The following is a 22,049-nucleotide window of genomic DNA, read 5'->3' as shown; positions in this document are numbered from 1 at the left end:
TGTCTTTATAACAGAATGATTTATAATCCTTTTGGTATATACCCAGTAATGGGATTGCTGGGCCAAATGGTATTTCTGTTTCTATATCCTTGAGGAATCGCCACACTGTCTTCCACAGTGGTTGAGCTAATTTACTGGCCTAAATTTTGTATTTTTAGTAGAGGCGGGGTTTCACCATGTTGGCTAGGCTGGTCTCAAACTCCTGACCTAAGGTGATATGCCTGAAAAAAAAAGAAGAAAAAGAAATTTAATTTAAAAAAACAAAAACAAACAAACAAAAAACTTGCTTATAGCCATTACTGGAGATAGTGAAAAATAAAAAGACAAAAAAAAAAAAAAAAAAAAAAAAACCTGCAGCACTATTCACAATAGTAAAGGTGTGGAATCCACCTAAACACCCATCGATGATAGACTAGATAAAGATAACGTGGTACACATACACCATGGAGTACTATGCAGCCGTAAAGAAGAATGAGATTGTGTCTTTCATAGGAACATGGATGGAGCTTGAGTATTATCCTTAGCAAACTAACACAGGAACAGAAAACCAAATCACGTTTGTTCTCGCTTGTACAGTGGGATCTAAATGATCTAAATGATGAGATCTAAATGATGAGAACTTAGGAACACAAAGAGGGAAACAACAGACAGTGTGGTCTACTTGAGGGTGAGGGTCGGGGAAGGAGAAGAGGCACAAGGGTCCCTTGAACCTGGGAGGCAGAGGTTACAGGGAGCCAAGATCACGCCACTGCACTCCAGGCCTGGGTAACGGAGCGAGACTGTCTCAAAAATAAACAAAACATAACAAAGAAGCAACTCACCTGTTTAAGTTTGATCATGAGATTGTAGCAATGCAGTCCCATCTTCACGCTTCGCTTCTAATAGTAGTTCTTTTGTTACTTCCACCACATCTGCAATTCCTTCCTCCACTGAAGTCTTTGAACCCCTCAAAGTTATCCATGAGGGTGTGTTGGAAACCGATGCTCTGCGCTGCAAAGAAAAATTAGCACTGAGACAAAGAATCTCTCAGCAAAGCAACTTTTACTTCCTGCACTGCAGGAAGGGTACCCTCGCTGGCCATCTTGCTATGAGAGTACAATGAACAAAGGAAACATATTTATCCTTTAGGCATCTGGGGTCGTCCTTACTGCTGTGCCTGATCTCCATTGGTTGGAGCCGGACCTCACAATCTAAACTAAAGCCCAATTGGCCAACAACTTAAAACTTTTCTAAAGAGATAAGGGGCATAGGCTGCGAGCTGGGGCATGATATCTTGGTTAAAGTACAAGGACATGGACTATACTACGCCCCCATAGGCAGTCTCACAGCTTCATAGGATAGAGCTTAACAAAGAGTTATTAGCACACTCATAATTTATTCTTTAACAAGAAAGGAAACTTGGAAGAGGAACTTTTTACTTCCCACAGGGTGGAATCCACTTCTTCTAAACTCCTACTAATGTGGATATTTTCACCGCCTACCAAGAAGCTTGAATGTTCTTAATGGCGTCCAGAATGGCGAATTCTTTCCAAAAGGTTTTCCATTTACCTTGCCCAGCTCCACCAGAGGAATCACTATGTATGGCAGCTACAGCCTCACAGAATGTATTTCTTAAAGAATAAGACTTAAAAGTCCAAATTACTGGCTGGGCCCAGTGGTTCACGCCTGGAATCCCAGCACTTTGGGAGGTCGAGGCAGGTGGATCACGAGATCAGGAGTTTAAGACCAGCCTGGCCAACATGATGAAATTCCATCTCTACTAAAAAATACAAAAATTCGAGAGAGATCCAAGATGGCTGATCACTAGCAGCTCTGGATTGTAGCTCCCAGTGAAAGTGCAAAGAACGAGAGGACGCCACACCTTCACATGAATTCTTGTTGCTCACGCACCAGAGATTCCCAGCGGAGGAGCCCCACGGGTCGCCAGCGCGACTCTTGTGACTGGCGAGGCGGTTTTGCCGGCGCCTCGGAGCGTCAGTTCTTGGTGCAGAGTCAGAAAAGCACCATCCAGCTTAACGCCGCTGATTTGGTCGGCGCAGTGGGTTGCTCAGATTTCGGCGCTGAGAATCAATAAGTTGGACGTCCACTCAGAAACCCAATTACAAAGACGGTAATTATAAAGACCACAGATGGATAAATCTACAATGAAGGGAAGAAAACAGCCAAAAAAGGCTGAGAATACCCAAGATCAGAACGTCTCTTCCTCAGCAGGGGATCCCAGTTCCTCATCAGCAACGAAACAAGGCTTGATGGAGAACGAGTGGGTTCCAATTACAGAAGCAGGCTTCAAAATGTGGATAATAAGAAACTCCTGTGAATTAAAAGAACTTGTTCTAACACAATCCAGAGAAACTAAGAACTTTGAAAAAAGGTTTGACGAAATGTTCACAAGAATACACAATTTAGAGAGGAATATAAGTGAATTGATGGAGTTGAAAAACACAATACAAGAACTACGTGTAGTATGCACAAGTTTTAACAGCCGAATTGATCAAGCAGAAGAAAGGATATCAGAGGTCGAAGACCAACTCAGTGAAATAAAACAAGAAGACAAGATTAGAGAAAAAAGGATAAAAAGGAACGAGCAAAGTCTCCAAGAAATATGGGACTATGTGAAAAGACCTAATCTACGCTTGATAGGTGTACCTGAATGTGACGAAGAGAATGAATCCAAGCTGGAAAATACGCTTCAGGACATTATTCAGGAAAATTTTCCCAACCTAGTAAGGCAGGACAATATTCAACTCCAGGTAATACAGAGAACACCACAGAGATATTCCTCAAGAAGAGCAACTCCAAGGCACATAATCGTCAGATTTACCCGGGTTGAAATGAAGGAGAAAATACTAAGGGCAGCCAAAGAGAAAGGTCAGGTTACCCACAAAGGGAAGCCTATCAGACTTGCAGCAGATCTCTCAGCAGAAACCCTACAAGCCAGAAGAGAGTGGGGACCAATATTCAACACCCTTAAAGAAAAGAATTTTCAACCCAGAATTTCACATCCAGCCAAGCTAAGCTTCATAAGTGAAGGAAAAGTAAAGTTTTTTGTGAACAAGCAAGCGCTCAGAGATTTCATCACCACCAGGCCTGCTTTACAAGAGCTTCTGAAAGAACCACTACACATAGAAAGGAATAAACAGTATCAGCCTTTCTAAAAAATACCAAAAAGAACATCAATATAATGAAGAATTTACATCAACTAATGGACAAAATAGCCAGCTAATATTAAATGGCAGTATTAAACTCACATATATCATTGTTAATTCTAAATTTAAATTGACTAAATCCCCCAATCCAAAGACAGACAGACAATTTAGATAAAAAACTAAAACCCATCAGTATGCTGCATCCAGACCCATCTCACATTCAAGGATACACAAAGACTCAAAACAAGGGATGGAGAAAGATTTACCAACCAAACAGAGAGCTAAAATAAATAAATAAAAAGCAGAAGTTACAATTTTTGCCTCTGATAAAATAGTTGTTAAAGCAACAAAGATCAAAAGAAGCAAAGAAGGACATTATATAATGATAAAAGGATCAATGTAACAACAAGAAGAGCTAAAGATCCTAAATATGTACGCACCCAATACAGGAATACCAAGACATATAAGACTAATAAAGAGACTTAGACTCCCACACAATAATAGTGGGAGATTTCAACATTAATATTGACAGATCAATGAGACAGAAAATTAACAACAATATCCAGGACTTGAACTCAGATCTGGAACAAGTAAATGTAATTAACATTTATAGAACTCTCCACTTTAAATATACAAAATATACACTCTTATCAGTACCATATCATATCAACTTAGAAGTTTAAACGAAATGTTGGTTGGCTCCTTGTTTGTTATTCTCTTCCCTCATTTTATTTTATGTCTCCATTATTAAGGACAATTATAGGCATACCCATATTTAGACTGCATTCTAGCCCGGGCAATAAAGCAATACCCCCATTCTCTCTCCCTCTTCCTCTTTCTCGTTCTTCCTCTTCTTTATTCTTTTTATTATTCTTTTTTTCTTTCTCAAAAAAAAAAATATACAAAAATTCGCTGGGCATGGTGGCTTGTGCCTGCAATCCCAGCTACTCCAGAGGCTGAGGCAAGAGAATTGCTTGAACCGGGACCCAAGAGGCAGAGGTTGCAGTGAGCCAAGCATACACCACTGCACTCCAGCCTGGGCTAGAGTGGGAGTCTCCGTCTCAAAAAAAAAAATAAAAAAATAAATCTGAATTACTCCTCGATCCATGAACAGCAGAATGGATGTTTTATTACTAGGCATGAAAACAACATTCATATCTTTGCAGATCTTCAACAGAGCTCTTGACTGACCTGGTGCATTGTCAATAGGCAATAATATTTTGAAAGGAATGATTCTTTTTTTTTTTTTTCTGAGCGGGTATCGACAGTGGGTTTCAAATATTCAGCAAACAACCTTGTAAACAGATGTGGAGTCATCTAAGCTGTGTTGTTCCCCTTCTAGAGCACAGACAGAGCAGATTTAATATAATCCTTTTGAGACAGAGTCTTGCTTTGTTACCCAGGCTGGAGTGTAGTGGCATGATCTCAGCTCACTGCAATCTCCACCTCCTAGGTTCAAGCAATTCTCCTGTCTCAGCGTCCAGAGTATCTGGGATTACAGGCACCTGCCACCATGCCCAGCTATTTTTTGTATTTTTAGTAGAGACGGGGTTTCATCATATTGGTCAGGCTGGTCTCGAACTCCTGACCTCAGGTGATCTGCCCACCTTGGCCTCCCAAAGTGCTGGGATTACAGGCATGAGCTACCGTGCCCAGCCAATTTAATGTAATTCTTAAGGGCTCTGGGATTTTCAGAATGGCAAGTGAGCACTGGCTTTAACTTCAAGTCACCAGGTGTTTTAGCCTCTAAGAAGAGTCAGCCTGTGCTCTGAAGCTCTGAAGCCAGGCATTAACTTCTCTCTAGCTATGAAAATCTTAGATAAGCCAGACACAGTGTTGGATCATGCCTATAATCCTAGTGCTCTGTTTTCCTGTTTGTTTGTTTGAGATGGAGTTTCATTCTTGTTTTGCAGGCTGGAGAGCAGTGGCACAATCTTGGCTCATTGCAACCTCTGCCTCCCGGGTTTAAGCAATTCTCCTGCCTCAGCCTCTTGACTAGCTGGGATTTCAGGCACCTGCCACCACACCCAGCAAGTTTTTGTATTTTAATAGAGATGAGGTTTCACCATGTTGGCCAGGTCGGTCTTGAACTCCTGATCTCAAGCGATCCATCAGACTGGGCCTCCCAAAGTGCTGGAATTATAGGCATGAGCCACGGGTGCCAGCCAACCCTTCTGGTCTTTAAGCTTGAAACTTACATGTACTTTATCTGAGTTCCTTCTTCAGTAAATGACCCCCAGGCCTCATAGAAAGTATCGAAGAACTGAGAAACTCACTAGATCACGGCATCTAGACCATGAATTGCCAGCCCCCTCATTCATCATGATTGCTTCCTTACCCCTCCCCAGTTCCTATTTTCCTGTACACGGGTACATTTGTTCCCTGCTGTATAAGACCCTAACTTTAGTCGATCAGAGAGAGAGATTTGAGACTGATCTGCCATCTCAGACATAGCACCCGATTAAAGCCTTCTTCCTTGCCAATAATCGTCTTTCTGTGCGGCAATTGGCTTTCTGTGCAGCAAGCAGCAGGGCCTAGCCTGAACCCGTGGTGTTTTGGCAGCAAGAACAGTGCTCGGCATTTGTTAAGCGCTCCATAACTGTTAACTGTTACAATATCTCAGCAGCATCTCCCACATAGAGAGCACTGGGGTGAAAGCGAAGATGAAATTACAGAAAATAATGTCATTGCACATCTACGTTTGTTCTTGACATTTGGTAACTGCTAGAATGTCCCAAGTGGACACTCTAGATTCTTCTTACTCACACCTTATAGAGTTGGGGGGAAAAAAACTTCCCCATCTCAGTAAATAGCACAACTACTCACCACTCACATGTTTAGTCCAGAAACCTGGGTGCTGTCTGTCGTCGGTTTCTTCCTGTCCCTCACCACCATCTTCCTCCTACCCATCCCATTCCTCATCAAACCCTGTTTCTTTGGTGTTTTGGGGAGGGAGGGGCTGTTTGTTTGTTTTTTGTTTTTTGAGACAGAGTCTTGCTCTGTCACCCAGGCTGGAGTACAGTGTTGCGATCTCAGCTCACCGCAACCTCCACCTCCTGGGTTCAGGCAATTCTCCTGCCTCAGCCTCCTGAGTAGCTGGGACTACAGGCGCCTACCACCATGCGCAGCTAATTTTTTGTATTTTTAGTAGAGACAGGGTTTCACTATGTTGGCCAGGATGGTCTCAATCTCTTGGAACTCGTGATCCACCCGCCTCAGCCTCCCAAAGTGCTGGGATTTCAGGCATGAGCCACCGAGCCCAGCCTAAATCCTGTTGATTCTAACTCCAAAATACATCCCAAATCTTTCTTTCCCTACTTCTACAGCCACCTTCCAGTCAGAAGTGAACATCGTGTCACAGTTGGATGTCTGCAATAGCTTCCTAACTGATGTTGCTGCCTCTCCTCCACTTCCCCTCTAATCTGCCTCACATCTTCTTCTAGACAGGCAAACTGTCCTTTAAAAATGTAAATCGGCGGGGCGCAGTGGCTCATGCCTGTAATCCCAGCACTTTGGGAGCCTGAGGTGGGCGGATCACTTGAGATCAGCAGTTTGAGATCAGCCTGGCCACATGGCGAAACCCCCTCTCTCCTGAAAATACAAAAAAGCCGGGCATGGTGGCTCATGCAACCTCCACCTCCTGTAGTCCCAGCTACTCAGGAGGCTGAGGCAGGAGAATCACTTGAACCCAGGAGGTGGAGGTTGCAGTGAACCAAGAGTGCACCATTGTACTCCAGCCTGGGTGACAAGGGCAACACTCCATCTCAAAAATAAAAATACATGTAAATCACAGTGGTTGGCACCTGTCGTTCCATCTAGTCTAGAGGCTGAGGGAAGATCACTTGAGCCCAGGAGTTCGGCCAGACGGGGCAACACAGTGGGACCCCCATCTCTAAAACAAAAATAAATAAATATGTAAAAATTAGCCAGTGTGGTGGTACACACCTGCAGTCCCAGCTACTCAGGAAGCTAAGGCCGGAGAATTACTTGAGCCAGGAAGTTGGAGGCTGTCATGAGGTATGATTGTTTCACTGCACCTCACGCTCCAGCCTGAGTGTGACAGAGCAAGACCTTGCCTCTTAAAAAAAAAAAAAAAAAAAGGGCCGGGTGCGGTGGCTCAAACCTGTAATCCCAGCACTTTGGGAGGCCGAGGCGGGCGGATCACAAGGTCAAGAGATCGAGACCATCCTGGTCAACATGGTGAACCCTCGTCTCTACTAAAAATACAAAAAATTAGCTGGGCGTGGTGGCGCGTGCCTGTAATCCCAGCTACTCAGGAGGCTGAGGCAGGAGAATTGCCTGAACCCAGGAGGCGGAGGTTGCGGTGAGCCGAGATCGCGCCATTGCACTCCAGCCTGGGTAACAAGGGCGAAACTCCGTCTCACAAAAAAAAAAAAAAAAGGTCGGGCACAGTGGCTCTCGCCTATAATCACAGTACTTTGGGAAGCCAAGGGAGGAGGATCACAAGGTTGGGAGTTCGAGACCAGCCTGACCAACACGGAGAAACCCCATCTCTACTAAAAATACAAAATTAGCTGGGCTCGGTGGTGGTACGTGCCTGTAATCCCAGCTACTCAGGAGGCTGAGGCAGGAGAGTCGCTTGAATCTGGAAGGGGGGGGTTGCAGTGAGCCGAGATGTCGTCACTGCACTCCAGCCAGGGTGACAGAGTGAGACTTTGTCTCAAAAAAAAAGAGGCTGGGTGCAGTGGCTTGTGCCTATAAGCATTTTGGAAGGCTAAGGTGAGAGGATCGTTTGAGCTCAGAAGTTTGAGAGCAACATGGGCAATGTGGTGAAACTCTGTCTCTACAAAAAATATAAAAATAAGGCTGGGAGTGGTGGCACACACCTCTAATCCCAGCTACTAGGCAGGCTGAGGCAGGAGAATCGCTTGAACCTGGGAGGTAGAGGTTGCAGGGAGCTGAGATTGCGCCACTGCACTCCAGCCCGTGTGACAGAGCGAGACTCCTGTATTTCCACCTCCTCCTGGACTTGTATTTTGGCCCTCCAGATATTTCCCTCCCTGTTCATTAGCATGATCTTTTTTTTTTTTTTTTTGAGACAGAGTTTCTCTGTTGTTACCCAGGCTGGAGTGCAATGGAGTAATCTCGGCTCACTGCAACCTCCACCTCCTGGGTTCAGGCAATTCTCCTGCCTCAGCCTCCTGAGTAGCTGGGATTACAGGCACGCGCCACCATGCCCAGCTAATTTTTTGTATTTTTAGTAGAGACGGGGTTTCACCATGTTGACCAGGATGGTCTCGATCTCTCGACCTCGTGATCCACCTGCCTCGGCCTCCCAAAGTGCTGGGATTACAGGCTTGAGCCACTGCGCCCGGCAGCATGATCTTTTTACGACAAAAAATATGCTTCTATGTTAATCGATTTTGTTCTTTTGTACATTTTCCTATTTTTCTGGGCTCTGTGTTCTCGGATCTGAAACAAACAAAAAAAATTAGCCCGGTGTGGTAACATGTGCCTATAATCCCAGCTACTTGGGAGACTGAAGTGGGAGGATCTCTTGAGCCCAGGAGGCAGAGGTTGCAGTCAGCTGAGATCCTGCCACTGCACTCCAGCCTGGGCAACAGAGCAAGACTCTGTCCCAGGAAAAAAAAAAAAAAAAAAGTCACTTCGTTGTGGACCAGCATGGATGGCATTCTAGCAGTTACCGAATGTCAATAATGAACTTAAATGTACAATGACATTATTTTCTGTAATTCATCTTAGTGTTCATCCCTGATGCTCTATTCTGTAGAGGCAGCTGGAAACAATTTTTTTTTTTTTTTTTTTTTTTTTGAGACGGAGTCTCGCTCTGCTGCCCAGGCTGGAGTGCAGTGATGTGATCTTGGCTCACTGCAACCTCTCCCTCTGGGGTTCAAGCAATTCTCCTGCCTCAGCCTCCCAAGTAGCTGAAATTACAGGTGCACACCACCACGCCCGGCTAATTTTTGTATTGTTAGTAGAGATGGGGTTTCAGCATGTTGGCCAGGATGGTCTCAAACTCCTGACCTCAAGAGATCCACCCGCCTCAGCCTCCCAAAGTGCTGGGATTACAGACGCGATCATCACACCCGGCCTGGAAACAAATGTAACCTCAGTCCTCCTGAGACCGGGCCACAATTCCTGGATATGCAACAGGGCCACATTTGCTTAGAGAGGAGGGAGGTCGCAAGGAGGGACAGTTGTACAGCATCCAGCCCTCAAGCAACGATGACAAGATACCCATCATCCTGTGTCAACGGCCCCTCCAGCCCTGCAGCTTGCACTGCGTCTGCTCCGAACCTGGGGGAACAGGAGAATATTTTGCAAGCTGTTTATGGCCCTGCCCACCTGGCAGGCCAATGAGCCATTCCTCTCTGGGGACCCTGCAAACCAAGAAGCAGGTGGCAGACCTTCCTTCCATTCCTGGCCAAGATACTCTCTCTGCTGAGGCATTCCCTTCCCCTAAGGGCTGCGGCTTTTGAAACACATAAACTAGCTTTTCCACTCTTAGGTCGAGCCATATGCATCCCCTAGGGCAATGAGTCCAGAACCCAGAACACAGAAAAATAGGAAAATGTACGAAAGAAAAAAATAGATTAACATAGAAGCATACTGTATGTTGTTAAAAGATCGTGTTGGCCGGGCGCGGTGGCTCATGCCTGTAATCCCAGCACTTTGGGAGGCCGAGGCAGGCGGATGACTTGAGATCAGGAGTTCGGGACCACCCTGACCTATATGGAGAAACCCCGTCTCAACTAAAAATGTAAAAAGTTAGCCAGGCGTGGTGGTGCATGCCTGTAATTCAACCTACTCAGGAGGCTGAGGCAGGAGAATCACTTGAACCCAGGAGGCAGAGGTTGCAGTGAGCCAAGATCATGCCATTGCACTCCAGCCTGGGCAACAAGAGCAAGACTCTGCCTCAAAAAAAAAAAAAAAAAAAAAAAAATTAGTGGGGCGTGGTGGCACACACTGGTGGTCCCAGCTACTCGGGAGGCTGGGGCAAGAGAATTGCTTAAACCCAGGAGGCAGAGATTGCGCCACTGCACTCCACCCTGGCGACAGAGTGTTTGTCTAAAAAAAAAAAAAAAAATCAACAGAACCAGGTAAAGGATTAGATTAGGGAAACAGGAGAGGAGAGGGAAGGAAAGAGGAAGCCTCAAGAACTACTCCTAGCCACGTGTGGTCGTGAGTGTCTGTATTCCCAGCTACTCCGGAGCCTGAGGTGGGAGGATTGCTTGAGCCCAGGAGTTGGAGCCTGCAGTGAGCTACAATCATGCCACTATACTCCAGCCTGGGCAACAGAGCAAGATCCCATCTCTTAAAGACTCCTAAGATTCTGCCTTGGAAGACGGGATGGCTTTGCCATTGCACACGGTGTTCCCACTTCTGGAACACCCTCTTCCACCCTGACCCTTCACCTGGCCGACTCCTACTCATGCTTCAGACCTCCACCCAATAATCTGCCGCAGAGCCGCCTCCCCAGCCCCAGCGCCAGGCCAGATTCCTGGGTTTAGGTTTTTCTCTTCTGCGTATTAATGCAGTGCATGATCACACACCCACTAGCATCTGTCAGGTCTGCAAATCGATCTTGGATTCCTCTAGAAGCTCCAGTGTCTGGCACGTAGAAGGTGCTCCATAAATACAGGCTCCAGGTCGGACATGGTGGCTCATGCCCATAATCCCAGTACTTTGGGAGACTGTGCCTAACGGACTGCTTGAGCCCAGGAGTTTGAGACCAGCCTGGGCAACAAAGCAAGACTCTGTGTCTAGAAAAAAATTTTTTAATTAGCCAAACATAGGCTGGGTGCCTTGACTCACACCTGTAATCCCAGTACTTTGGGAGGCTGAGGCGGATGGATCACCTGAGGTCAGGAGTTTGAGACCAGCCTGGCCAACATGGCGAAACTCCATCTTTACTAAAAAGAAAAATCAGCCGAGCATGGTGGCAGGTGCCTGTAATCTCAGCTACTTGGGAGGCTGAGGCAGGAGACTCACTCGAACCTGGGAGGTAGAGGTTGCAGTGAGCCGAGACTGCGACATTACTCCAGCCTGGGCGACAGAGCGAGATCCCATTTCAAAAAAAAAAAAAAAAAAACAAAAAAAACAAACCAGAATCTGTATGTGTGATGAGATTGTTCCTGGGAAACACTGGGACTTCCACAGAGTCAGGAGGCAGAAAAAAAATAGGTGACAATTGGCCAGGCACGGTGGCTTATGCTTATAATCTCAGCACTTTGGGAGGCCAAGGTAGGCAGATCACCTGAGGTGAGGAGTTCGAGAGCAGCCTGGCCAACATGGTGAAACCCCATCTCTACTAAAAATACAAAAATTAGCAGGGCATGGTGGTGGGCACCTGTAATCCCAGCCACTCAGAAAGCTAAGGCAGGAGAATCATTTGAATCCGGGAAGCGGAGTTCGCAGTGAGCCGAGATGGTACCACTGCACTCCAGCCTGGGCGACAGAGCAAGACTCCAACTCTTTAGTTAAAAAAAAAACAAAAACAAAAACAACTTGACAACTTTACTGTCGGCAGGATCTGCTGGAGGTTAGGGAGCAGAGGGAGGAGTGACTGAAAGCAGAAGAATCTGTGGGGATGGTGGGAAGGTTTGGGGGGAGGAGGCGCAGCTGGGGCGGGGAGGTGGCAGAGAGAGCTCGTGGGGATGTTCTGGACACCAGACCCCTGGCCTGATCCTGTGCCGTCCCCACCTTCTCTGGATGGCTGGGGCCTCCCTAACCTGCTCCGAAGAAAATAAATACCCGGACAAAATCCTTTGTTGTGAGGCTGATTAATTTGATGTTTTGTTCACGGCTGCATCTAGGAAGGTGTTTGGCACGAAGCGAGAGGCCCTGGTGGGCCTGGGCTTGGTGAAGCGAGGCAGGAAGGAGCCAGCGCTCTCAACGTGTTGAGCAAGTCGCAGGGGAGGCGCCCCGGCAACAGACCCGCAGGGATGACCTTTCCCACGTGGGAAAGGCTGCTGTGTGGATTAAACAAGATAATGTATATGAAAATCCTGGCTGCCTCATACATAACTCAGGTTCAAAATCCGGGAGAGAAGCTGACGTGGGGCTTGAGATGGGAGGAGGTTGTGATCGGAGTCACATAGGGGCCCCCTGGGGACAGCCCCAAGGGAAAGCTCCAGGGGTCTTCCAGGAAGCCCCGACTGGTGCCAGCACAGCTGACACGCCTGCCCCACCCGGCCGGCCAGCAGGAATTTGCCCCGTGACCTCCCCTGGCAAGCTGCTGTCACCATGGCGACCAGCCACGAAACAAGCAGCCTGATTGTCCCTGCTCAGCGGGGCAGGTGAAACCCTGGCCACGTGACCGATACTGGGCCAGGTGCGGTTACGGGACTCCCGCCACCTCCCCTCCTTAACCCATTCAGTGCCACCGTCACCTAGGCGCAGTGTCCCTGCCGTCGCAGGCCACACCCCTTTGGCCCTGAGTCCCCGCAGCCTGAAGGGTGGTGACTGAATCCACGGAGCACTGTGTTAGGAGTCAGTGAATGAAAGAATCCGGGCCATGCAGCGGCTGAGTGACTTGGAGCTGAGTTACTTCACCGTCCTAGCCTCTCTTTCCTCATCAGCAAAATAAGGATGGCACCCTCCCACTTCACAGGAAGGCTGGGCACACGGACCGGGCCGTGTAGACTCCACCTCCAAAGAGCGATCGTCCATTTCACCTCCCACCTTCACCTCTGCATGCCGGGGGCTCCGGAAGGCCTCCCCTCTGGCCTTCCCCAGTTTGGAGGTCTAGGCGGTCCCCAGGATGACACCACCCCCAGATCCCTTGCCAGGTAGCAACGACCCCTTCCCTGCCCCCACCACTGTCTCTGGAATGTTCAAGTGGAAACCTCAGACCAACTGGTTTTTCTGCTTGCCTTCACCAGCCACCTGATCAGGGCTGGGGCCCGGGACTCTGAGTAAATGTCTCAAGGCTTCTTCTGCCCCAGACGTGGGGCTCTAGGGCCAGGCTCAGATTATCTGGTGGAGGGCAGGGTGTGTGGCAGGGAGCAGTTTGAAAGCACCTTCTGAGGCCTGGCATGGTGGCTCATGCCTGTAATACCAGCACTTTGGGAGGTCAAAGTGGGAGGATCACCTGAGGTCAGGAGTTTGAGACCAGCCTGGCCATGAAACCTTGTCTCTACTAAAAATACAAAAATTAGCTGGGCATGGTGGCGCACACATGTAATCCCAGCTACTTGGGAGGCTGGGGCAGGAGAATCGCTTGAACCCGGGAGATGGAGTGAGCCGAGACCATGCCACTGGACTCCAGCCTTAGCAACAGAGAGAGACTGTCTCAAAAAAAAAAAAAAAAAAAAAAACACTATTCTTCTGAATCTTCAACCCCCATGCCTTTCATCCACCAACTCTAGAAAAACACTCTCTAAGGACCCCTCCCAGGCCTGGGACCAGACCCCATCAGGGGCTCAGATGTCCTCATCACTCCCCTAATAACTGTTCGGGAAACCAAATTGATCACATCACCTGGTGTGCTTAGAGTCCCCGGTGACCTCAGCCCTCCTCAGATTAGAAGAAAACACCTAGAGTCCCACTAGGCAGGAGACGGCGCTTTACAGAGTTAGAACACATCTTCAGCCCGGCCAACATGGTGAAACCCCATATCTACCAAAAACAGAAAAAAATTAGCTGGGCGTGGTGGTGGGCGTCTGTGCTCCCAGCTACTTGTGAGACTGAGGCATGAGAATAGCTTGAACCTGGGAAGCAGAGGTTGCAGTGAGCTGGGTTCTACCTGGGCAACAGAGCCAGACTCTGTCTCAAAAATAATAATTAAAAAAAAAAAAAGTTAGGCCGGGCGCAGTGGCTCACGCCTGTAATCCCAGCACTTTGGAAGGCCGAGGCAGGCAGATCACGGGGTCAAGAGATCGAGACCATCTGGCAAACATGGTGAAACACTGTCTCTACTAAAAATACAAAAAATTAGCTGGGCGTGGTGGCGTGCGTCTGTAGTCCCAGCTACTTGGGAGGCTGAGGCAGGAGAATCGCTTGAACCCAGGAGGCGGAGGTTGCTGTGCACGGAGATCGTGCCACTGCACTCCAGCCTAGCAACAGACCAAAACTGCATCTAATATATATATATATATATATATATATATATATATATATATGGACTCATCCTGTGGATCCCTAAGGAGGTGGGGGAGGAATAGGTTGCAGTGAGCTGTGATTGTGCCACTGCACTCTAGCCTGGGTGATGCAGGCAAAAAAAAAAAAAAAAGCCAGGTGTGGTGGCTCAAGCCTGTAATCCCAGCACTTTGGGAGGCCGAGGTGGGCAGATCACCTGAGGTTGGGAGTTCCAGACCAACCTGACCAATATGGAGAAACCCTGTCTCTACTAAATCCCAGCTACTTGGGGGGCTGAGTCAGGAGAATCACTTGAACCTGGGAGATGAAGGATGAGGTGAGCCCTGATTGCACCATTTCACTCCAGCCTGGGCAACAAGAACAAATCTCAGTCTCAAAAAAACAAAACACAACAAAACAAAAAAACAACCCATATAACCGAGACTGGAGGGTCGCAGGAGGCCAGGAGCTGGAGACCAGCTTGAGTAAGGTTAGCAAGACCCCTTCTCTCAAAAAAATTTTGTTGGGTCAGGTGTGGTGTAATCATGTCTGTAATCTCAGCACTTTGAGCCCAGGAGTTCGAGACCAGCCTACGCAACATAGCAATACCCTGACTCTATTAAAAAAAAATTTTGTTATTTTTTTGAGATGGAGTCTCGCTGTGTCACTGAGACAGGAGTGCAGTGGCAAGATCTCAACTTGAGGAAGGAGACCCTTAATCCTCTTAAGCTTCTAAGAGCCCTTCCCCCTAGTTTGGTGTTCAAGAGGTTTGTTTTGCGGCCTTTCCTGCTACAGGCTCACTGCAATCTCCATCTCCTCAGGTTCAGGAGATTTTCCTGCCTTACCCTCCTGAGTAGCTGGGCCTACAGGCCATGCCACCACACCTGGGATTTTTTTCTTTTTTTCTTTTTTGAGACGGAGTGTCTTTCTGGCAAGAGACTGGAGGGTAGTGGTGAGATTTCAGCTCACTGAAACCTCTGCCTCCTGAGCTCAGGCCATTCTCCTGCCTCAGCCTCCTGTGTAGCTGGGATTACAGAAGCCCACCACCACATCCGGCTAATTTTTATATTTTTAGTAGAGACTGGGTTTCACCATGTTGTCAGGGTGGTCTCGAACTCCTGGACTCAAGTGATCCACCTACCTCGGCCTCCCAAAGTGCTGGGATTACAGGCGTGAGCCACCTCGCCCGGCCTAAAAAAAAAAAATTTTAACGATTCTGTTAAAAAACAACAACTTTAGTCTGTGTGCGTGTAGTCCCAGATACTAGGGAGGTAAAGGCAGGAGGATAGCGTAAGCGAGGAAATCGAGGCACTCAGACCTGAGCGAGGGTGAGACCCTCCCTCAAAAAATGTACAGGACTCGGGCAACTGGTTATCTGGAAGGCAGGAGGAGGTAGGGCGTGAAGACCTAAAGGCAGGATGTGTGATAGGAGAGTACGAGAATGGGGGCGTGTGGGCGGAAAAGCAGGTGGGATCGGACTGGGGGAGGCTTCCCCAAATGCCAAGGGGGCGGGGGGGGCGGGGGGAGAGCTCTAGAGTGCCCCCGAGCTCTTTCTAGATCGATGACTCCAGGATGGAAGTCCTGCCCGGGCCCCCAGCAGTGGAGCAAGGCGCCACCACGCTGGCGCTCTGCCGCCCAGAGCCACCCCGGCGCCGCCCTCCCGCGCCGCCGGCACAGAAAGGATGGCAGCCACCCAGGTCAGTGAGTGAGGGCAGGTGCAGGGCCGGAACCGAGGGGCGGGGCTTCGCGAGGGGCGGGGCAAGCACTTTGGGTGGTCCGCCTAGGGCGTGGCCAGGTGCGGCGCTCAGGGCGACGGGCGCAAGGCCTGCGGGAATTACGTAATGGCGTAAGGGGCGGGACTGGAGGCGGGGCCGGACTGTTCCCGGGGATTACGTAAGGAAACGAGATCGAGGGCGGTGAATCCCACGATGAGGGCGGGAAAGGGCGGGGCTCTAGCCGGAACTGGGCGGGGTTCCGAGCTTGAGCGGGAGGAGGAGCGTGGGCAGGACGAACCTCACGAGGTGCACGCCGGGCACCGGCTTGCAACCATGCTCCGCTGGACCCGAGCCTGGAGGCTCCCCCATGCGGGGCTCGGCTTCTCCAGTCCTAGCTTCACGAGGGTGCCCGTCACACCCAGCAGCAGCAGAGGCCGAGGGGGCGCCGAGCCGAGGTCAGTCAAGGGCACCGGGGCGGAGGCCATCCTCTGTCCTCCTTTTCCCGCCTTCCCGCCGGGCCCCGAAGGCCCCACCTCCTCCCCTTGGGCCCGCCCCCTCCCAGGCCTCTCCCGCAAAGCCCTTCTTTCCCTCTCCTACCCGCCCCCCTCGCCGCTCCGCCAGCTCAGCCCCCGATCCTTGCCCCGCCAGGCCGCTGCCGCTGTCCTACAGGCTTCTGGACGGGGATGCAGCCCTCCCAGCCGTCGTCTTTCTGCACGGGCTCTTCGGCAGCAAAACTAACTTCAACTCCATCGCTAAGGCCTTGGCCCAGCAGACAGGCCGGAGGGTGCGCTTCCGTGTGGGCGGGGCTCCTGCGGGGCGGGGCGGGGCGGGAGTGGGCGGGGCCTGGAAGGAGGCGGGGCGGGGCCCGCTTCTCACGCTCACTTCCGGATCCCTCATGCAGAGTATTAGCCCTGAATGGCAACCCCATTCATTCCCTCACGTTGCCATCTTCATTAATTCATGTTGTAGGTCTCCGTCGGCGCTAGCCAATGCCTAGGCGCCTGCACCCTTCCCATGAAGGGGCCAGCCCCTGCTTGTTCACCAGGGATGACAGAGAACTCACCACCTCTTATGGCAGCCCATTCTTCTGAGCTCCGACTGTTGGAAATTTCTTGGAGTCTCCTACCTAGCATTCTCCAGAATGGCCACTCAGCCAGCCCAGCCCTTCAAGAGATGTGGTCACAACCCTGGGGCCTGCTCTTCTTTGGCAGAGTAGGCCCCAGGTTCTTCATCTGGACCTCCTAGGTCTGGAAATTGGGCCCTTCTCTGCAGGGTGTATCTTCATACCCCTTGACCTGCTGTCCTTATGAGGCCTTTGGCTCTCTACCCCTAGAATGTGGATACCAACGCAGCCCCGTCTCACCGCTCTCCCCAGGTGCTGACAGTGGATGCTCGTAACCATGGTGACAGCCCCCACAGCCTGGACATGAGCTATGAGATCATGAGCCAGGACCTGCAGGACCTCCTGCCCCAGCTGGGCCTGGTACCCTGTGTCATCGTTGGCCACAGCATGGGAGGGAAGACAGCCATGCTGCTGGCACTACAGAGGGTGAGCCGCCCGTGTTCAGTATATACCCTGCGTTCCCCACAGCCAACCTGGCACTCAGACGAGCCTTGGATGACCAAGTTCAGGCTCCAGGAGCCGTGCCTGAGACTCACTGTGTCTGCCCTAAGACTGGTCTCAGTTCAGTTCTCTCCCACAGCCAGAGCTGGTGGAACGCCTGATTGCTGTAGATATCAGCCCAGTGGAAACCACAGGCGTCTCCAACTTTGCAACCTATGTGACAGCCATGAGGACCATCAACATCCCAGATGAGCTGCCCCGCTCCCGTGCCCGAAAACTGGCTGACGAACAGCTCAGTTCTGTCGTCCAGGTGATACACCCAAGCCCCCCCGACCCCGACACACATGGTATTATAGACCTAGGACCTGTCAAGGGAAGAGTGGTACCCCCAGACCACACAAGGAACCCCCCCCAACTGCTGGACCCCCGCAGGACATGGCTGTGCGGCAGTTCCTGCTCACTAACCTGGTGGAGGTAGATGGGCGCTTCGTGTGGAGGGTGAACTTGGATGCCCTGACCCAGCACCTAGACAAGATATTGGCCTTCCCACAGAGGCAGGAGTCCTACCTCGGGCCAACGCTCTTTCTCTGTGGTGGAAACTCCCAATTCGTGCAGTAAGCCAGCCTGGGTAGTGGGAGGTGCATGCCTTATTCACCCAGTCCCCAGTCTGGGGACCCTACCAGGGTAGGCCTTGGGTGTGGAAGGGGGGTGGCCGAGAGGCCGGAAATAGCACCAGGTATGTGGGCTCACACAGCCCTGTCCATTTCTCCCCACTCTGCTTCCGCTTGTCTCTTTCTCTCCTCCTCCTCCCACGTTCACCCTTTCTTGATGGTCTTTGCCGCAACGCACAGTCCCAGCCACCACCCTGAGATTATGCGGCTCTTCCCTCGGGCCCAGATGCAGACGGTGCCTAACGCTGGCCACTGGATCCACGCTGACCGCCCACAGGACTTCATAGCTGCCATCCGAGGCTTCCTGGTCTAAGAGTTGCTGGCAAGAAGCGGGGCTGGCACAGTGGCTCACGCCTGTAATCCCAGCACTTTGGGAGGCCGAGACAAGAGGCTCACTTGAGGCCAGGATTTCGAGTCCAGCCTGGCCAACATGGTGAAACTCCGTCTCTACTAAAAATGCAAAACTTAGCCTGGCATGGTGGTGCCACCTGTAATCCCAGCTACTCGGGACGCTGAGACAGGGGAATCACTGGAAACCGGGAGGCGGAGATTGCGGTGAGCCGAGATCCTGCCTCTGCGCTCCAGCCTGGGCGACCGAGCGAGACTCTGTCTCAAAAAAAAAAACAGAGGAGACACAAAACCCCAGGCTTCAAGTCCCTGCAGCCTGCTGCACATTTGGGCACAGAAGGACTCAGACGGGCACTGAGTGGACACAGGTTTTTCAGGGGTGCTCAGACCTCAGGCTTTAATGAATAAAGACACTACTCCCACAGTCCTGGGCTGAGGTCTGTGTCACCACCAACGTCCCCGACCCAGGGAGAATCTAGGCCCGGGGGTCCTGGCAGCTCTGGCGTCCCCGTGGGCTCCCCGAGTGCCCTCAGCCTCTTTCTGCAGCTGATTCTGGACCTGCTGCCACACCAGCCGCTGCATGTCTTCCTGTGGGCAGGAAAGCAGGTTCAAGGCTGTGGCTGTGCCCTCTTCCCCACACCTCCCAGGCTCTGACAGCACTCCCCCTACCTCCCAGGCCTCCAGCTCCCGCCTCAGCCTCAGTTTCTCCTCTAGGACCTCCAGCAGCTGGGCCTCCACAGCATGCAGCCGGGCTTTGCACGTGTGCAGCTCCGCCTCCACTGCCCGCTTCCTGTGAGTAGAAGAACAGCTGAGGCTTGGACCCTGTGGCTCAGCCCTGGGTGTGGGCAGGTGTCGCCACAGCCCCTACCTCAGTGATAGGACTGCTGCTTGTGTGGCTTTCCTTCCAGAATGCCAGACGAGTCCCCTCTCCTTCCCAGGTCCAGAGCACACTCCGCTCCCTTCCCCCCTTCACCGTAAGAGGGCGCTCTACCCACGTCTTGTGAAAGGTGAAAGGTGGGAGCAGAGCCGGGCACTGTGGCTCCTGCCTGTCATCCCATTACTAAAAGAGGCCGAAGCAGGAGGATGTATTGAGCCCAGGAGTTCCAGGCTGCAGTGAGCCATAGGATCACGCCACAGCACTCCAGCCTGGGCAACAGAGCAAGACCTTGTCTCGAAAAAAGAGGGAGGGGAAGGGGAGGAGGGAAGGAAGCCCCTGCAGGGGAGCTCCCACCCCACAAAAGCAGCTTCCTCTTACTTGGCAATGGCTTCATCCCGCTCCTGGAGGATTTGGTCCAGGGAAGGCTCTGTCTGGGCGTCCCCCAGTGCTCCAGCCGCCTGGGACTCTGGGCTGTGGCGCAGGGTGACAGAGGAGGAGGCGGTGATCAAGTCTCGTCTGGAAGAGGTGTCCTGCGCTGGGCCCTGCTGCCCTGGCCTTGACGTTGATGCTGATGTCAGGTGCGGAGGGGGTTGAGGCGCTCTGTACCTGCCCCGGGTTGCTGCCCCAGTCTCCCAGTCTCAACCTATGGAAAGGAAGAGGAGGTGGCAGGTGTGGCCCCTGCCGGGCGTCCGTGCGAACAGGGTGGGCAGGATATTTGGACCCCCAAGGAGCAAAGGAATTCTCACCCCATCGTCAGGGAAGGACGAGGCAGCTGGGTTCAGAACACTTACCCTCAAGGGCCCAGACTCAGGGTGGCCTGGTGACTGGAACTCTTGGCAGCCGGGTGGGGCAAGTGCAAGACATGGCCCTTTGCCCTCCCTTCCCGCAAGGCACTCCCTGGCAGGCCCCGCCCCCATCGGGCCAAGGAGGAGGCCCTGCTGCGACCTAGAACCCTCAGCCGGGCCCGGAGCACATTCAGCCCCCTTCCTCCCTTCGCCGCAAGAGGGCGCTCTGCCCACGCCTTGCCGAAGTAGGGGCGGAGCCGGGCTCGGTGGGGAAGCCAAGGCAGGAGAATCGGCTGAGCCCAGGAGTTCAAGTCTGCAGTGAGCCATAGGATCACGGCACTGCACTCCAGCTTAGGCAGCAGAGCAAGACCTTGTCTCAGAAATAGAGGGAGAGAGGGAAGGAGACGACAGAAGGGAAGGAAGGCATTGTCTCAGATGCCGAGACACGAGGTGCCCCAGCCCCCATGCTGAAGGGTTGTCCTTGGTACCTTGAGTGGCATCATCCACAGATAAAAATATAATCTTACGTCAGCAAAAAAAAAAAAAAGAGAAAGTATATCCCTGGCAAATTCTTCCTCACGTTATTAATTTTTTATTAATTTTTTTTTTTTAAGAGAGCCTCACTCTGTCACCCAGGCTGGAGTGCAGTGGCGTGATTGTGGCTCACTACAACCTCCGCCTGCCAAGTTCAAGCGATTCTCCTGCCTCAGCCTCCTGAGTAGCTGGGACTACAGGCACCTGCCACCACGCCCAGCTAATTTTTGTATTTTAGTAGAGACGGGGTTTCGCAGTGTTGGTCTCGAATTCCTGACGTAGTGATCCGCCCGCCTCAGCTTCCCAAAGTGCTGGGATTACAAGTGTGAGCCACCGCGCCCAGCCCACATTTTTTGCTATTAGACTCACTGTGTCACCCAGACTGGAGTGCAGTGGTACAATCATAGCGCACACAGCCTCGAACTCCTGGGCTCAACGGCTCCTCCCTCCTCAGTCTCTCGCGTAGCTGGTACTATAGGCATTCACCATGATGCCCAGGAAATGTTTTTAAAATGTTTTGTAGACATGGGGTGTCTCTGTGGTCCCCAGTCTGGTCTTGAACTCCTGGCCTCCAGTGTCAGCTTCTGAAAGCACCCAGCCCTCCTAACATCTTGAATAGTACCTCTACTATCCCCAGCATTCTGATTCAAGATCACGAGTCAGTCTGCTGTGCCCTCAGGGGTCTCAGTACCCCCCACCTCCACAAGTACCTTGGGTATACCAGCAACATATTAATAAACGTGTAAAAAGAAATCTCCATTTCAGCAAGGGCCTTTTCAGCAAAGTTGCATATTGGAGATTAGGTCTTCAACCCAGCTGTAAACAGAAATGTTGGGTGCTGTGGCTGTAGTCCCAGCTACTCCAGAGGCTGAGGCAGGAGGATCGCTGGAGACCAGGAGTTCCGGGTTGTAGTGTGGTATGCCAGGTACCTGCACCTTTGCTAAGTTCAGCACCAGTTTGGTGACCTCCCAGGAGCAGGGGCCACCAAGTTGCCTAAGGAGAGATGAACCAGCCCAGCTCAGAAACAGGGCTCACAAGTTCTGTGTCGATCAGTCGTGGGATCTTGCCTGTGAGCAGACACTGCACTTCAGCCTGGGCAACATAGCCAGATCCTATCTCTAAAATAAATAAATAGGCTGAGCACCGTGACTCACGCTTGTAGTCCCAGCACTTTTTGGGAGGTCAAGGCCAGTGATCATGATATCAGGAGTTTGAGACCAGCCTGGCCAACATAGTGAAACCTGTCTCTACTAAAAATACAAAAAACTTAGCCGAGCATGGTAGTAGGTGCCTGTAGTCCCAGCTACTCAGGACGGTGTGCCATGAAAATTACTTGAACCCAAGAGGT

At 51.0% G+C, this 22,049-nt stretch overlaps 1 protein-coding gene and 2 long non-coding RNA genes across 5 annotated transcripts; 1 reads left to right on the top strand and 2 right to left on the bottom strand.

Moving 5' to 3' along the window:
- On the bottom strand, window positions 1–16,595 carry LOC141582419 (uncharacterized). Its single transcript, XR_012515252.1, has 3 exons — window positions 16,520–16,595; window positions 822–990; window positions 1–221 (listed from the first exon to the last, which is right to left on the bottom strand). It is a non-coding gene; the product is annotated as an uncharacterized LOC141582419 (long non-coding RNA).
- On the top strand, window positions 16,167–19,770 carry ABHD11 (abhydrolase domain containing 11). 3 transcript variants are annotated; one of them, XM_074390280.1, is made up of 8 exons: window positions 16,193–16,377; window positions 16,571–16,706; window positions 16,892–17,134; window positions 17,298–17,471; window positions 17,626–17,796; window positions 17,919–18,100; window positions 19,220–19,297; window positions 19,444–19,770. In XM_074390280.1, the coding sequence occupies exons 1-8, from the start codon at window positions 16,256–16,258 to the stop codon at window positions 19,481–19,483; spliced, it is 1,146 nt and encodes a 381-aa protein (XP_074246381.1). In that variant the 5' UTR covers window positions 16,193–16,255; the 3' UTR covers window positions 19,484–19,770. The 3 variants fall into 3 exon arrangements, with proteins under 3 accessions (XP_074246382.1, XP_003934317.2, XP_074246381.1); XM_074390281.1 differs by lacking the exons at window positions 19,220–19,297; window positions 19,444–19,770 and adding an exon at window positions 18,338–18,621 and having other exon boundaries at window positions 16,167–16,377; XM_003934268.4 differs by lacking the exons at window positions 16,892–17,134; window positions 19,220–19,297; window positions 19,444–19,770 and adding an exon at window positions 18,338–18,621 and having other exon boundaries at window positions 16,169–16,377.
- LOC120360411 (uncharacterized) lies at window positions 18,875–20,247 on the bottom strand. The gene is made up of 4 exons (XR_005576917.2): window positions 20,174–20,247; window positions 19,761–20,025; window positions 19,175–19,295; window positions 18,875–19,093 (listed from the first exon to the last, which is right to left on the bottom strand). It is a non-coding gene; the product is annotated as an uncharacterized LOC120360411 (long non-coding RNA).
- Window positions 20,248–22,049: the final 1,802 nt, after the last annotated feature.

Source organism: Saimiri boliviensis, chromosome 20 (assembly GCF_048565385.1).
Source record: "Saimiri boliviensis isolate mSaiBol1 chromosome 20, mSaiBol1.pri, whole genome shotgun sequence".
Taxonomy (NCBI): Eukaryota; Metazoa; Chordata; class Mammalia; order Primates; family Cebidae; genus Saimiri; species Saimiri boliviensis.
Note: the sequence above shows the minus strand (reverse complement) of the source record. Positions and strands in the feature narration are given on the sequence as shown.

Coding starts and splice junctions, on each gene's coding strand:
- ABHD11 (XM_074390281.1), top strand. CDS start 16,256: ATGCTCCGCTGGACCCGAGCCTGGAGGCTCCCCCATGCGGGGCTCGGC. Junction 16,378..16,570: donor CGAGGGGGCGCCGAGCCGAG/GTCAGTCAAGGG, acceptor TTGCCCCGCCAG/GCCGCTGCCGCTGTCCTACA. Junction 18,101..18,337: donor GGAAACTCCCAATTCGTGCA/GTAAGCCAGCCT, acceptor CGCAACGCACAG/TCCCAGCCACCACCCTGAGA.